Raw genomic sequence first — 12,603 nt, 5'->3', positions numbered from 1 at the left:
CAGAACCCTTCCTAGAGCTGGCCATCTGGCCAAACTGAGCAATCAGGGGAGAAGAGCCTTAGTGAGAGAGGTAAAGAAGAACCCAAAGATCGCTGTGGCTGAGCTCCAGAGATGCAGTCGGGAGATGGGAGAAAGTTCTAGAAATCCAGGTTTGAAAAACTTGTTGTATCATTCCCACAAAAACTAATGGCTGTACAAGCTCGAAAGGATGCTTCTACTACATACTGAGCAAAGGGTCTGAATACTTATGGCTGTATGATATTTCAGTTTTTCTTTTTTAATAAATCTAAAAAGATTTAAACAATTCCGTTTTTTTCTGTCAATATGGGGTGCTGTGTCTACATTAATGAGGAAAAAAAATAATGATTTTAGCAAATGACTGCACTATAACAAAGAGTGAAACATTTAAGAAGGTCTGAATACTTTCCGTACCCACTGCATGTGTGGTTTTAGAGAGAAACTTGAAGAAAACCTATCCAAATGAAGGCTCCTTCATTTAGCATTTAGCTGTGAAATGAGTGACTGCTAACAACGAGCTATGTTTATGTGTTTGTAGGTGCAGTGAGAGCCTCCAGCATCTTCCCTATCATGAGTGTGATCCTACTATTCATGGGGGGGCTCTGCATCGCCGCCAGCGAGTTCTACAAGTCGCGCCACAACATCATCCTCAGCGCTGGCATACTCTTTGTCTCTGCAGGTAAGAACCCCCCTTTTTTTTCTTTTTTTTTAAAAGAAATGCTACAACAGAATTCTTACAATTTATTCACAAATTATCAACTGACAGTCCTCATGACAATAAAAGAATGCCAATACTGATAAAATGCTGACCCCACAATCCCAAGAATACTGGGTCATATACAATATCAATCTTACCTTTGGCGTAGAAAAACAATAGATATTTTGAATTGAGCATGGTCGACAGAAATTTTGTAATCAGGACTCAAACGAAATGTAAGAAACCATGCATTGTACACCAAACAAATGTTTCCCAAAAGTTGGTATACTGTATTTACTGTATTTTGGTAGCTTTTGCCGTTTTTTGACAACTGAAATGTAAGATGAACCAAAAAGCACTTGGTACCCCAACTGATGCCAAATTTGGTACAGATTAGTGATTTTGGTACCTTTCATATCAAACTGCGCTTCATACCTCAGCGAAAGGGTGTCAAATTTGTTACAGATCTTGGTACTTTTCACTGCATTTGACAATGGAAATGTAAGATGAATGAAACCGTAATTTGTACCCCAATGAAAGGGTGCCAAACGTTGGTACAGGTCAGTGATTTTGGAACTTTTCCCAAGATCAGTTACTGATCAGTTATTTTAGTACCGTCATAACTTCGGACAATGGAAACTAAACCAAGCTTTGTAGCACAACGAAAAGGTGCCACATGCAGTACAGAATCTGGGAATTTGGTGCCTTTCCCAACTTTTGACAATGGGAATGTAAGATGAATCAAACCACGTTTAGTACCCCAATGCAAGGGTGCCAAAAGTTGGTACACATCAGTTATTTTGGTACCTACGACAATGGAAATGTAAGCTGAACCAAACTGTAAAAGCTAAAAAAGTGGGGTAAAGTGTGAAGAGTGTGATTGATGTAGCCGAGCAAAAAAAAAGAGGATCAGGGACACCTTATTTTTAGTGTGTAATCCCAGTGGCTCCGCTTAGCCTAGCAACAGGGGCGAGAAAGGCAGACATTGAGGGCGAGGAAGACAGAGAGCGACAAAAGTGTGACTTGGAGGGGTTAGCGCGATCTAGCTGGTGCAGCCTACTGGGCCACGGCCTAGAACCATACAGCAGAAAAGCTCACATGGCCCTCTTCGTGTGTCCTCTGGCTTTCAGAATGAATGTGGAGGCAACTGTACTGTTAGCACACTACGCAATGTACTGTCTAGTGGTCAATGAGTGTTGGGGTACGAAGCATGGTTTGGCACAGCTTATATTTCCATTTTCAAAAGTACCAAAAGAACTCATCTGAATCAAATTTTGGCAACCTTTTGCTGATGTATGAAGCACGGTTTGGTTCATTTTATATTTCCATTATAAAAAGTTGTGAAAGGCACCAAATTCCTTGATCACATTTGGCACCCTTTTATTGGGGTACGAAACTCAGTTTAGCTCATCTTACGTTTCCACTACCCAAAGTTGTGAAAATAACTGACTCCAACATTTGGCACCCTTTCCTTAGCTTACCTTGTCAAAAGTTGTCAAATGTACCAAAGTTAACTGACCCCTACCAACTTTTGGTCCCCCTTTGTTGGGGTACAAAGCACGGTTTGGTTCATCTTACATTTCCATGGTCAAAAGCTATGAAAAGTACCAAAATAAATGATCCCTACCAACTTTTGACTTCCTTTTGTAGCCACATTTGGTACCCTTTCATTGTGGTACAGAGCTTGGCTTGGTTGATCTTACATTTTTACATTGTCAAAAGTTGTGAATGGGACAAAAATCACTGATCGCTACCAACTTTTGGCACATTTTCGTTGGGGTGCACAGTGTGGTTTGCTTCATCTTACATTTCTATTAACTGTTTCGTACCAACCTTTGGTAACTCCTAGTTGGGGGACAGACTGTTGTTTGGTGCATCTAACATTTCCATTGTCAAAAGTTGTCAAGTTGATTTGGATAGGCCTTAATCACAAAAGGATCTCAAAGATTGATAACATCGCCTCATCTAAATTTCCCAGTCGCGCAAGGAAAAACTCAAAACCCCATTTGGGGAGAAAAGAAGAAACCTTGTGAAATGTGTATCAAAATAACTGATCCCTACCAACTTTTGGCCCCTTTTTTGTTGTGGTATGAAGCGTAGTTACAAGTCAATTGTCAAATGTTATGAAAGATACCAGATTCCCTGATCCGTAAACACATTTTGCTATTTTTTTTAGGTTACGAAACTCAGTTTAGTTCATCTTGAATTTCCATTGTCAAACGTTGTGAAAGGCACAATGAAAAAAATTAAACATTGGATGAACTTTTAAAAAATGCAAATCTGTCACACCTAATATTTTAGCTTTGACTGATGTAAATAATTCATTTAATGCAACCTGAATTTTTCAACTTCATTTAAACTCATTTCTTGAGGTGAAGCCATTTTTTTCAAGTGATATGAAATTGAAATAATTAAGCTATGTTTATTATTTAATGCAAATAAGCCTCTTCAGTTTAACCTGAAAGTCATGGATTTCAACAGACACCCTCTGAACTGTGAGGAAGCTATGCTAACCAGTCATCCACCGTGCCACCAATTCAACATATATAAAACTGAAATCAATAAAAATGCTTTAAATACATTCTGACCAATGAAAATGTTCAACCAAATGACTAACATTGTACTTGAAAAAATACTAAGATAAACTCCTCTCTCAACCATAGATAGCACTGCTCTTCGTATGTGAATGTGAGTATAAAGACAACCAAAAAAATGTCTGCATTTTTTTCACGGACGACAACACTTTTCCTCTTTGAAAACAATGCAGACATGTTTTGGTTCTTTTTCAACAATGACATTGGTAAAGGCTGTTGTAACATGGAAAAAGTGCATTTAATTAAATTCAATTTGAATTGCATTTTAGTTGAACTGGTAAAACAGTGGTTGGTTAGCACATCTGCCTCACAGTTTTGTGGTTGTGGGTTCAACTCCAAGCTCCAGAGTGCAGTTTGCACGTTCTCCACATGCTCGTGTGGACTTTCTCCTGGTACTCTGGTTTCCATGCTAGGTTCATTGAAGACTCTTAAGTTGTCCTTAGGTGCAAATGTGAGTGTAACGGTCGTAATGAGAATAAGCTGAATAGAAAACACAAGACAACTTAAACAAATTTGATTGTTCCAACATTCGAAAATGTTTTACATGAAGTAAAAACATTTAGGTTAAACTGAAAGGATTATTTCCATTAACTAATTAAACCAACTTAATTATTTTGGCTCACGTGAAATAATTAGTTAGTGTCACCCTTAGAAACTAGTTTACATCAAGTTGAAATATTCAGCTTCCACCAAATAAATTATTTACATCAGTCAAAGCTAAAATATTACATGTAATGGATTACTTCAATGTTCAAAGTTCAGCCCATGTTTCATTTCTTTCAGCGTACCAAAACCACTGACCCCTCCCAACTTATGGCACACTTTCGTTAAGCATTCCAAAGCACGCTTGAGTTCATATTGAATTTCCATTGTGGAAATTTGTTAAAGGCACCAAAATCATAATTGTACCAACTTTTGGCACCCTTTCATTGTGTTATAAAGCACAGTCTGGTATACCTTACATTCGTATCAAAAGTTGTTGAAGGTACCAAAATAACTGATCCCTTCCAACTTTTAGCATCCTCATTGCACCACAAAATGTAGTGGTATGGTCCCTCCACGCAGAATCTGAACAAGACAAACCAAAGCTTGTCTTCTCCATCCACCCATCCATATTCTATCGCTTTCTTTTCCCAGGTGAGCAGGTCATCTCAGGTGACAACATTCATCTTTTCTATCCGTTTGTCCGTTTTTTGTCTGTGCTTCTATTTTTGGCAAGGGCGCTAAAGCGCAGATGATCAAAATAGAGGACAGGGGTTTTCTTCATTTTTTTTCCAACAGCTTTTAAACATCCTATAGTGGCATAAAGAAAAATAAGCAACAATGTCAGGCGGGGGGAAAAAAAATTGGTCGCCTGCTCCAGTTTGAACGCCACAGAGGGAGAGGAGACGGCATCATGGGAAAAGCTCGAAGTAAAAGAGAAGAGAGAAAACTGCTTCTGAAAATGTGGTCGATAAAATAGATCAGAACCAAGGTGTTGCCCCCCCTCCCCCATTTATCAGCTGACCTCTGCTGTGCCGTAACAAACTGTAGACGAACAGGATTGTTCCTCCCAAGTATTGTTTTTTTTATGTTTGTTTGATTTTATGCCTGTCACTCATCCATCCACAGTTTACTCTTGTGATCCTGCTTTTTCCTGGTAAAACTGCCGAGTTTTGAAAGGTAAATTCTTTTTTTTTTTCCTTTTAACCTGTCCTGCTCAGCTGGTTGGTCATGCAGAATGGAGGATCTGTGTACCTTTTTATGTTGGGATAGCTTTTCTGTGTAACAGGGAAGTTTTATCTACTCCCTTTATTTGTATGATGGCCGTTTATTGGAAAATGCAGTAGGACAGAATGAGGTTTGCGAGTGGATAGAGAGAAAACAGAAGACGGAGAGAAAAATATCCGAGTAAAGACAGGACACTACACACCAGCAAAACCAAACTTTTATGATTACAACATCGCTACATTGGAGACGGGTTCTATACAGTAGTGCTACACCTTGTAAGGAAGTGACAGGACAGGGTATATGATAGGCCAGGACAAGACCAAGACAGAACAGGACAGTGGTAGTGAACCTCGCAATGCAATTGGAGTGTGGTGATATTGGCTATGCAATGCCTTAGCACAGTATACCCTGTGTGATTGACTGGTGCCCAGTCCATGGTGTACCCCGTCGCTCGCCAAAGTAAGCGGGCCTTAGACTTCAGCTCACCTTTTACCATGAAAAGGATGATGGTAGAAAATGGATTGATGGACGGATTCTTCACTCCTACGGGACCCTACTACTGTGCTTCGTATGCCAACAACAGGGTGCCAAGTGTTGGGTATGGATCCGTTACAGTTAGGTCCATATATACAGTATTTAGACACTGACACAATATTGTTTTTTTTTTTTACCTGTTTAATGTTATTTATATTATAGTTGTATAAAAGACACAGACATAAAGTGCAGGCTCAGCTTTTATTTTGAGGGTATCTACTATATTCAAATTGGATAAAGGGTTTAGGAGTGTGCCACGCTATTTTAAAGGGGCCCAAAAGTAACTGGACAAATAACTCAAACTACATTTTGTACCCCAACGGGTGGCAAAAATGAGTAGGCATAAGTGATCAGTCCCTTTCACAACTTTTGAGAATGGAAACGCAAGTTGAATCCAACCAAATTGTGCTCGTGACAAAAGTGTCTTGAAAAGTGGCCTAAGCCCACTTGTTTTGAGCCCCTATGGTCCCTTCTTAGAGTCCAGTTTTTCCGTGGGTTCCAAGCGGTAGTTTTCTAGGTGGAAGCATTCCAGGGCTCTAGACGTTCATGTTTGAATGTGAATTTTGAATTAAAATTTTTATTTCGAGCATGTAGAAAAGTAACAGAAAAACAAATGAGATTTGAAAAAAAAATCCTGTTCTGTTTGATTTCCAGTGGCTGTCTCAGGGTTGTAGTACATTGTCAGACCTAAGTTGACAGAGCCAATTAATTTCCAAAGGGTCAGCCAAGGTATTTGACTCTTTTAAAACTGCCGAATCCATCAGTTTGTCACTCTAAAACCTGAAGTACTTTGGTACTTGTGTAAAGATTGATATCTAATCTTTGCGATCCATCGGTGAGCTAAACGTCGTCAAGGATACCATGACTTTGGTCACTTAAGACCATGTTTCTTGGTGGAAAAGTGTTCTCCCACTTTCTTAGAGCCTCTTTGGTCCATTCGTAAAATCTAGTTTTTTCCGAGGGTTGCAAGTTGATTTCTAGTTAATCCAGATGAAAAGGTTCCAGGGATCCAAACATTCATATTAACAGTAATTTGCAGAAGAAGATTGTAACACATTGTCAGACCAGAACAACAGAGTAGGTCGGGAGCCAAATAAATCCAACAATGTCAGCCAAAGTTTTTGACTCTTGTGGATGTCACTCTAAACCAAAGGTTCTTAGGTACTAGGGGTGGAAAGGTTCACAAAATTCACGGTTCGATTAGTGTCTCGGTTTTGGGTGATGGTTTTTGGTTCGTTACAGGTCGTCTCTTAAAAAAAATCTCTTATTTTGTCTTACTGTATTACTAATTAAATTATTTTCATAATCAGAAATATATCTGAGTTTGTCCATCTATGCCAGCAGCGTTTTGTGGCAGACAGAACAATTAGGTGCTCTTCTGTTGGATGGCAAAAGGTACAAAAAATGTGTATCCACTTGTTGCCATTCAGCAGAATAAGTCATGGCTCCCTGCGACTATAACAGCTTTGTATGAGTAAGTACATTTGTGACTAAATTGATTATTATTTCAGTATTCATACTTCTATTTGTTTGGTGGTTAACCGTAAGATTATTCAAATGTAAAATGGGTGCCTTGCCTAAACAAAGGTTGAAAAACACTGTAATCATTACGTTCCTTTATAAAAGCTCAAGTTATTAAATAAGTAATAGATTTTGCACCTAGATTGACATGTTTGTACGAACATAGCGATTTCCAGCGAGTTGTAATCTCTCCAACGTAAGATCTCTGGTGCATAAAATGAATGAATTGGAAGTCACCAGAGATCTTTCGTTGGAGAGATTACAACTCGATGCCGAGCGGGCACACGAGCGCCACCTACGGGTGATAGTTTATAGCGGCACGGTGGACGACTGGTTAGAGCGTCAGCCTCACAGGGTTTTCTCCGGCACTCCGGTTTCCTCCCACATCCCAAAAACATGCATTAATTGGAGACTCTAAATTGCCCGTAGGTGTGACTGTGAGTGCAAATGGTTGTTTGTATGTGCCCTGCGATTGGCTGTCTACCAGTTCAGGGTGTACCCCGCCTCCTGCCCGATGATAGCTGGGATATGCTCCAGCACGCCTGCGACCCTAGTGAGGAGAAGCGGCTCGGAAAATGGATGGATGGATGGGTGTGTGTGTGTGTGTGTGTATATATATATATATATATGTGTGTGTGTGTGTGTGTGTATATATATATATATATATATATATATTTATTTATTTTTCATCCGGCAGGCAGGGGCCATGCCTCACACTTGCGTGCCCGCTCAGGGTGCCTCCTTTTCGGCCTTCATTCGGACAATGCCCCGCAGTCAAAGAGAACCAGCGCAACACAAGATCTCTGGTGCATAAAATTAATGACTTGGAAGTCACCAGATTGCATTGGAGAGATACCGATTCGGTATGCTGGTCTCATTTTCATCTGGGATGTTATGTGGGTAATGAAAGGCACTCAAAACAAGTACCTAGTGCCGGTCGCCAGTCTCTTTAAGGTCCTGGCATAGCCACTGTTCATAGAACCAATAGCGCATAAACAAGCAAGGAAATAGTACATAAAGTGCAGCAAAGGGGAGAGCCGTATGCCGCTTGAGCGTGCTTATAAATCCAACTCCAGTACAATACTAGGCAGGATGTGCTCTGCCGCAAGATGATGGCTGCTGGATCGCTGGAAGAGCATGACGCAAATGGTGTGTCCTGCCTCGTCGACTACTCGAGTGGGAGTCAAACGCGACGCCGCAACGATGCGTTCTGCCATCTTGGCTAGCATTAGTGCTACTGTACATGTCGCCTCAATAGTCAATGAGAGAAAAATAAGTTGCGGGTGCCGAACCGAACAGGACACCTGCGGACCGAAACAGTTGAACCAAACCGTTTGGATGGTTTTCAAAAACCTTTCCAGTCCTATAAGGTACTTGGATAATGATTGATAGAAAATCTTTGCTATCCATCGGTGAGCCAAACATCAGTAAGGATATTTGGATATTTACCAAAAATTTGGTAAGGATCTGTGATTTTGGTACCTTTCAAAACTTTTGACAATGCAAAATAAGATGAACAAAAATGTGCTTTGAACCCCAAAGAAAACCAACCAATCTGTGCTTCTTGGTGGAAAAGTGGCACTTCCATAGGGCCTCTGTGGTTCATTCTTAGAATCCAGTTTTCCTAGTTTTTCAGTGGGTTAGTTCATCCAGAGGAAGGGTTCCAGGGAGATATATATATATATATATATATATAAAATATTCAGGGTTGTAGCACATTGTCAGACCTAAATGCCAGCTTTGGTAGTAGCAAGCCAACGAATACCGAAAGGGTCAGCCAATGTACGAGAGGTTGTCACTCTAAAATGGGTACTCGTATAGATTGATTTCTTATCAGTGAGCCAACGTCGGCAAGGATACCATGACTTTGGTTGTGTCACGTCCAAGCTTTTGATTGCCCTTATCTGATTTTCTTTTTTCCCCTCCACCTTAGGCTTGAGTAACATCATCGGCATCATCGTATACATATCAGCCAATGCCGGCGATCCTTCCAAAAGCGACTCCAAGAAAAACAGCTACTCCTACGGCTGGTCCTTCTACTTCGGCGCTCTCTCCTTTATCATGGCCGAGATGGTGGGCGTGCTGGCCGTGCACATGTTCATCGACCGCCACCGGGAGTTGCGCGTGGGTGTGCGGGCTGCCGACTACCTCCAGGGCGCCGCCATAACGCGCATCCCCAGCTACCGCTATCGCTACCGCCGCCGCTCACGCTCCTCGTCCCGCTCCACCGACCCGTCACACTCACGCGAAGCCTCACCGGTGGGCCTCAAGGCCTTCGGGACGCTGCCCTCCACCGAGCTGTCCATGTACACGCTGCCCAAGGGCCAGACAGGCACGCCCACGGCCACCTATAATTCCACGGAGAGGGACCACAACTTCCTGCAGGTCCACAACTGCATCCAGAAGGACCTAAAAGACTCCAGCAACCCAGCCAACCGACGTACCACACCCGTATGAAACTGACAGACACTTCCAAAGGGAGACTTTGGGGAGGGCGGCGGTGGGGTGAAAATGTCAAGGTTTAAGAAAGGGTCTGGCACTTTGGTTTATGTTTGACGGAAGTGGAACAAAATGCATAAAAGCAAAGGAAACATGCATGATTTTTCCCATCTACCATTGTTTAACAATTTGATGTTTGTAAAGATTTGAAGGGGTGGGGGGTGAAAAGAGGGATCTGGGGGTGGTCTGTCCAATTTAAAAGGCCAAATTTATATTTTTTACCCTTCCTCGGTCAGGTGAAAAATAGGTTTTGCCCCCGATCTTCCCAGACAACCACCATTTTGTCTCTTTAGTTTCTATATGTTCTGGATTTTCTTCTTGATTTGCATAAATACTGTGAACCACTGCGGTGTGCAATTTTAGCAGGGAGCACTTCAGAGGCTGCAAAAAAAAGCAACAACAAAAAAATAGCAGACATGTACTGATAATATATATTAAACATACGAGTATACCTGTTAACACGCCAGGACCAGAATTTCCTGGCGCAGCGAGAAAAAAAATAAAGTAGCGACGCTACAAGAGATGCTAACAGGAACAAACCCAGGATGGGATGTTTGTCGGGGTAAAAGGCTCCGGGTCAGTTAGTTATCCCACATTTTTCTAACAGCAAAAATGTCAAAAACACACACAAAAAAATAAAATACAAAAAAAAAAAAAAAACATTTGACAACCTTTTGGCCTTCTGCCAAAAGACTGGCTGCCATCTTTGTTCAGGGTCAATGAACTGTTGGGGCATGGTGGTGGGATGAACCTCTGAGTCAATGAATGAAGAAAACTGTGGACAATACAACAGACAACATGGAACCCCTGAAAACAATTAAAAAGCAAAACAAAAAAGATTAATTTACATGCATGCGAATCCAAATCATCCAATCTGCTTTTAAGGAACCTTTTTTTTTTTTTAACAATGATGCCATGTAAAGGGCAGCAGGCGTGACAAAGTAGAACTTAATGTTACAGTACTGTCTTTTTTTTTTTCTATTTCTTGATTAGTTTTTGTTTTCTTGGGAGTGTACCATTTTTGGGGCTGGGGGCTTCATGCCGCTTCAGACGAAAAGACCAAGCTTTAAAGAGCTTTTTATTTCATTCTTTCAGTTCTTTTGAACTCACACAGCCTTATTATTATTAATCTTATTTTGTCTCATGTTTGGGTTTTCTTTTCTCGCTCTTTGGTTCTTGCGTTGTGTTGTTGTAAATGATAATTTAAAAGAAAACTGAAAATTATACAAGCGTAATGTCTTTCAAGGTGCCAAAACTGAATGATTCTGAACTTGGATGCACCAAGTTCTGATGATGAATAAACCCCCTGTAGGGAACACGACATGTCTCTGCGTGGTCTTAAAAAATAAACGAGAAAAGGAGGTAAAAGGAGAAGACAAGACAGCTGCTGAAGTCACCATATTGCCTGAAAATATCAGTTTTGCAAAGAATTAGCACACTGCAGATGCTCAAAGGAACAAACCTGAGCTTCACACTTTTTACACCAAGCACCACCTCAAAAAATACTTGGCTCTCCAAGAACCATCATCATGACCAACACTGAAATACGCTAGCGTATAAACGGAACGAGGTAGAGGATTTATTCCTAAAAACTGATTTTATAAGCCACTGTAACATGCAGTTCATTACCACTGTGCATATAGGAAAATGAAATTAAAACTACTTAAGGATTCAATTCAAATCTATTGCGTATAAAAATTGAACCAAAACAAATAGTTCTAAAAAAAAAATGATTCAAAGAATTGTATTTAAATGTTAAAAACTACTGAACGGTGCTTAACAAAGTCAAAAGTCTAATTTAAGACACTTGGATCAAATTTAAGACCTGATATTTTGTTTATCGTGTTTGTGGTGTTCTTAAGACCTTTGAATGATGAATTTAAGGATTAAGTGTAATTTTTTTAGCATTTTTTTTAGGCCTCCATATCAAAATATCTGAGACTTCCAAACCTTACCAACGAACTGCAATCGAAACATCAATATGTTTGTAGTTAGATTCCACAAGATGGTGCAAAGCACTACTTTTCTATTAAACGGGGATTTGGTGCCACCTTGTGGCATTTTAGGGCTTTTCAGAAAGTGCACAAAAACAGCAAATATGCGAGTTTGTCAGGGAATAACAGGATGGGTTCCCCCAAAAAAACAAAAAACCGGCGGTTTGGTGAATTTGCGACTAGTGCGACAGGTGAAACGATAAAAACTGTTACTGGTTGGAAATTTAAAATCTGGATCAACGATACCATCTCTGTAGCATTTTAAAGACTTGAAGGATTACATTTTTATTTTATAGACCCCCATGTCGGAAGAGCTAATGTAAGACTTTTTGCAGATTCACAGAGACCCTGCAGAGTGCTTGTCAACACAGCCACAGGTTATTTGGTGAATTTCGAAAATCAGGTTATTTTGTGACTATTTTGACAATGGAAACTGTCAAACGGTGTTTTCTGTGGTGGAAACTGGTTTGTTTGGCATCCAGCTCACAAATTCAAGATAATCTTCTTCCGCCATCTCCGACTCCCCGCCTGTAAACAGCATGCGACCTCAGCTGCGGAATAAATGTCAGAGTGGTCTTCTCGGCGGCCTGCTGCATTGTACGCCGCTTGTCTCGCCCTCGGCCTGCTCGCTCTCCCCCGATGTGATGATCACAGCGGCGGCATGTCTCTCTGCAGTGCTTCTGTGATCAGCGCGGGGGTGGGTGTTGGGGGGGGGAAGGTATATGGGGCGTAGGGGGTGGGGTATAGTGGGGCGTTGTGTGAAGGCGGCTGCAATCCAGAGATGATGACTCAAAAAGCTCCACACTGCCCACCACTGCAGCGGAGGCTCATTGAATGTCATCATGTTTACCAAGTGTATTTACAATCTACCACTGCAGCGGAGGCTCATTGAATGTCATCATGTTTACCAAGTGTATTTACAATCTACCACTGCAGCGGAGGCTCATTGAATGTCATCATGTTTACCAAGTGTATTTACAATCTGTATATTGTTCCTCCTTTCCATTTTCAATTTCCAACTGAAACTCAAAATATG

General features: G+C 40.9%; 1 protein-coding gene across 1 annotated transcript in view; it reads left to right on the top strand.

The window, feature by feature from the left end:
* LOC133404490 (voltage-dependent calcium channel gamma-2 subunit-like) overlaps positions 1-10,881 on the top strand; it is a 48,274-nt gene extending 37,393 nt beyond the window's left edge. Inside the window, exons 4-5 of the mRNA XM_061680430.1 lie at positions 557-697; positions 9,008-10,881. Of these exons, the coding sequence (XP_061536414.1) occupies positions 557-697; positions 9,008-9,531 (665 nt within the window). The 3' untranslated portion in view covers positions 9,532-10,881. The remainder of the gene's footprint in view (positions 1-556; positions 698-9,007) is intronic.
* The last annotated feature ends 1,722 nt before the right edge of the window (positions 10,882-12,603 follow it).

This window comes from Phycodurus eques, chromosome 6 (assembly GCF_024500275.1).
Source record: "Phycodurus eques isolate BA_2022a chromosome 6, UOR_Pequ_1.1, whole genome shotgun sequence".
NCBI lineage: Eukaryota > Metazoa > Chordata > Actinopteri > Syngnathiformes > Syngnathidae > Phycodurus > Phycodurus eques.
Note: the sequence above shows the minus strand (reverse complement) of the source record. Positions and strands in the feature narration are given on the sequence as shown.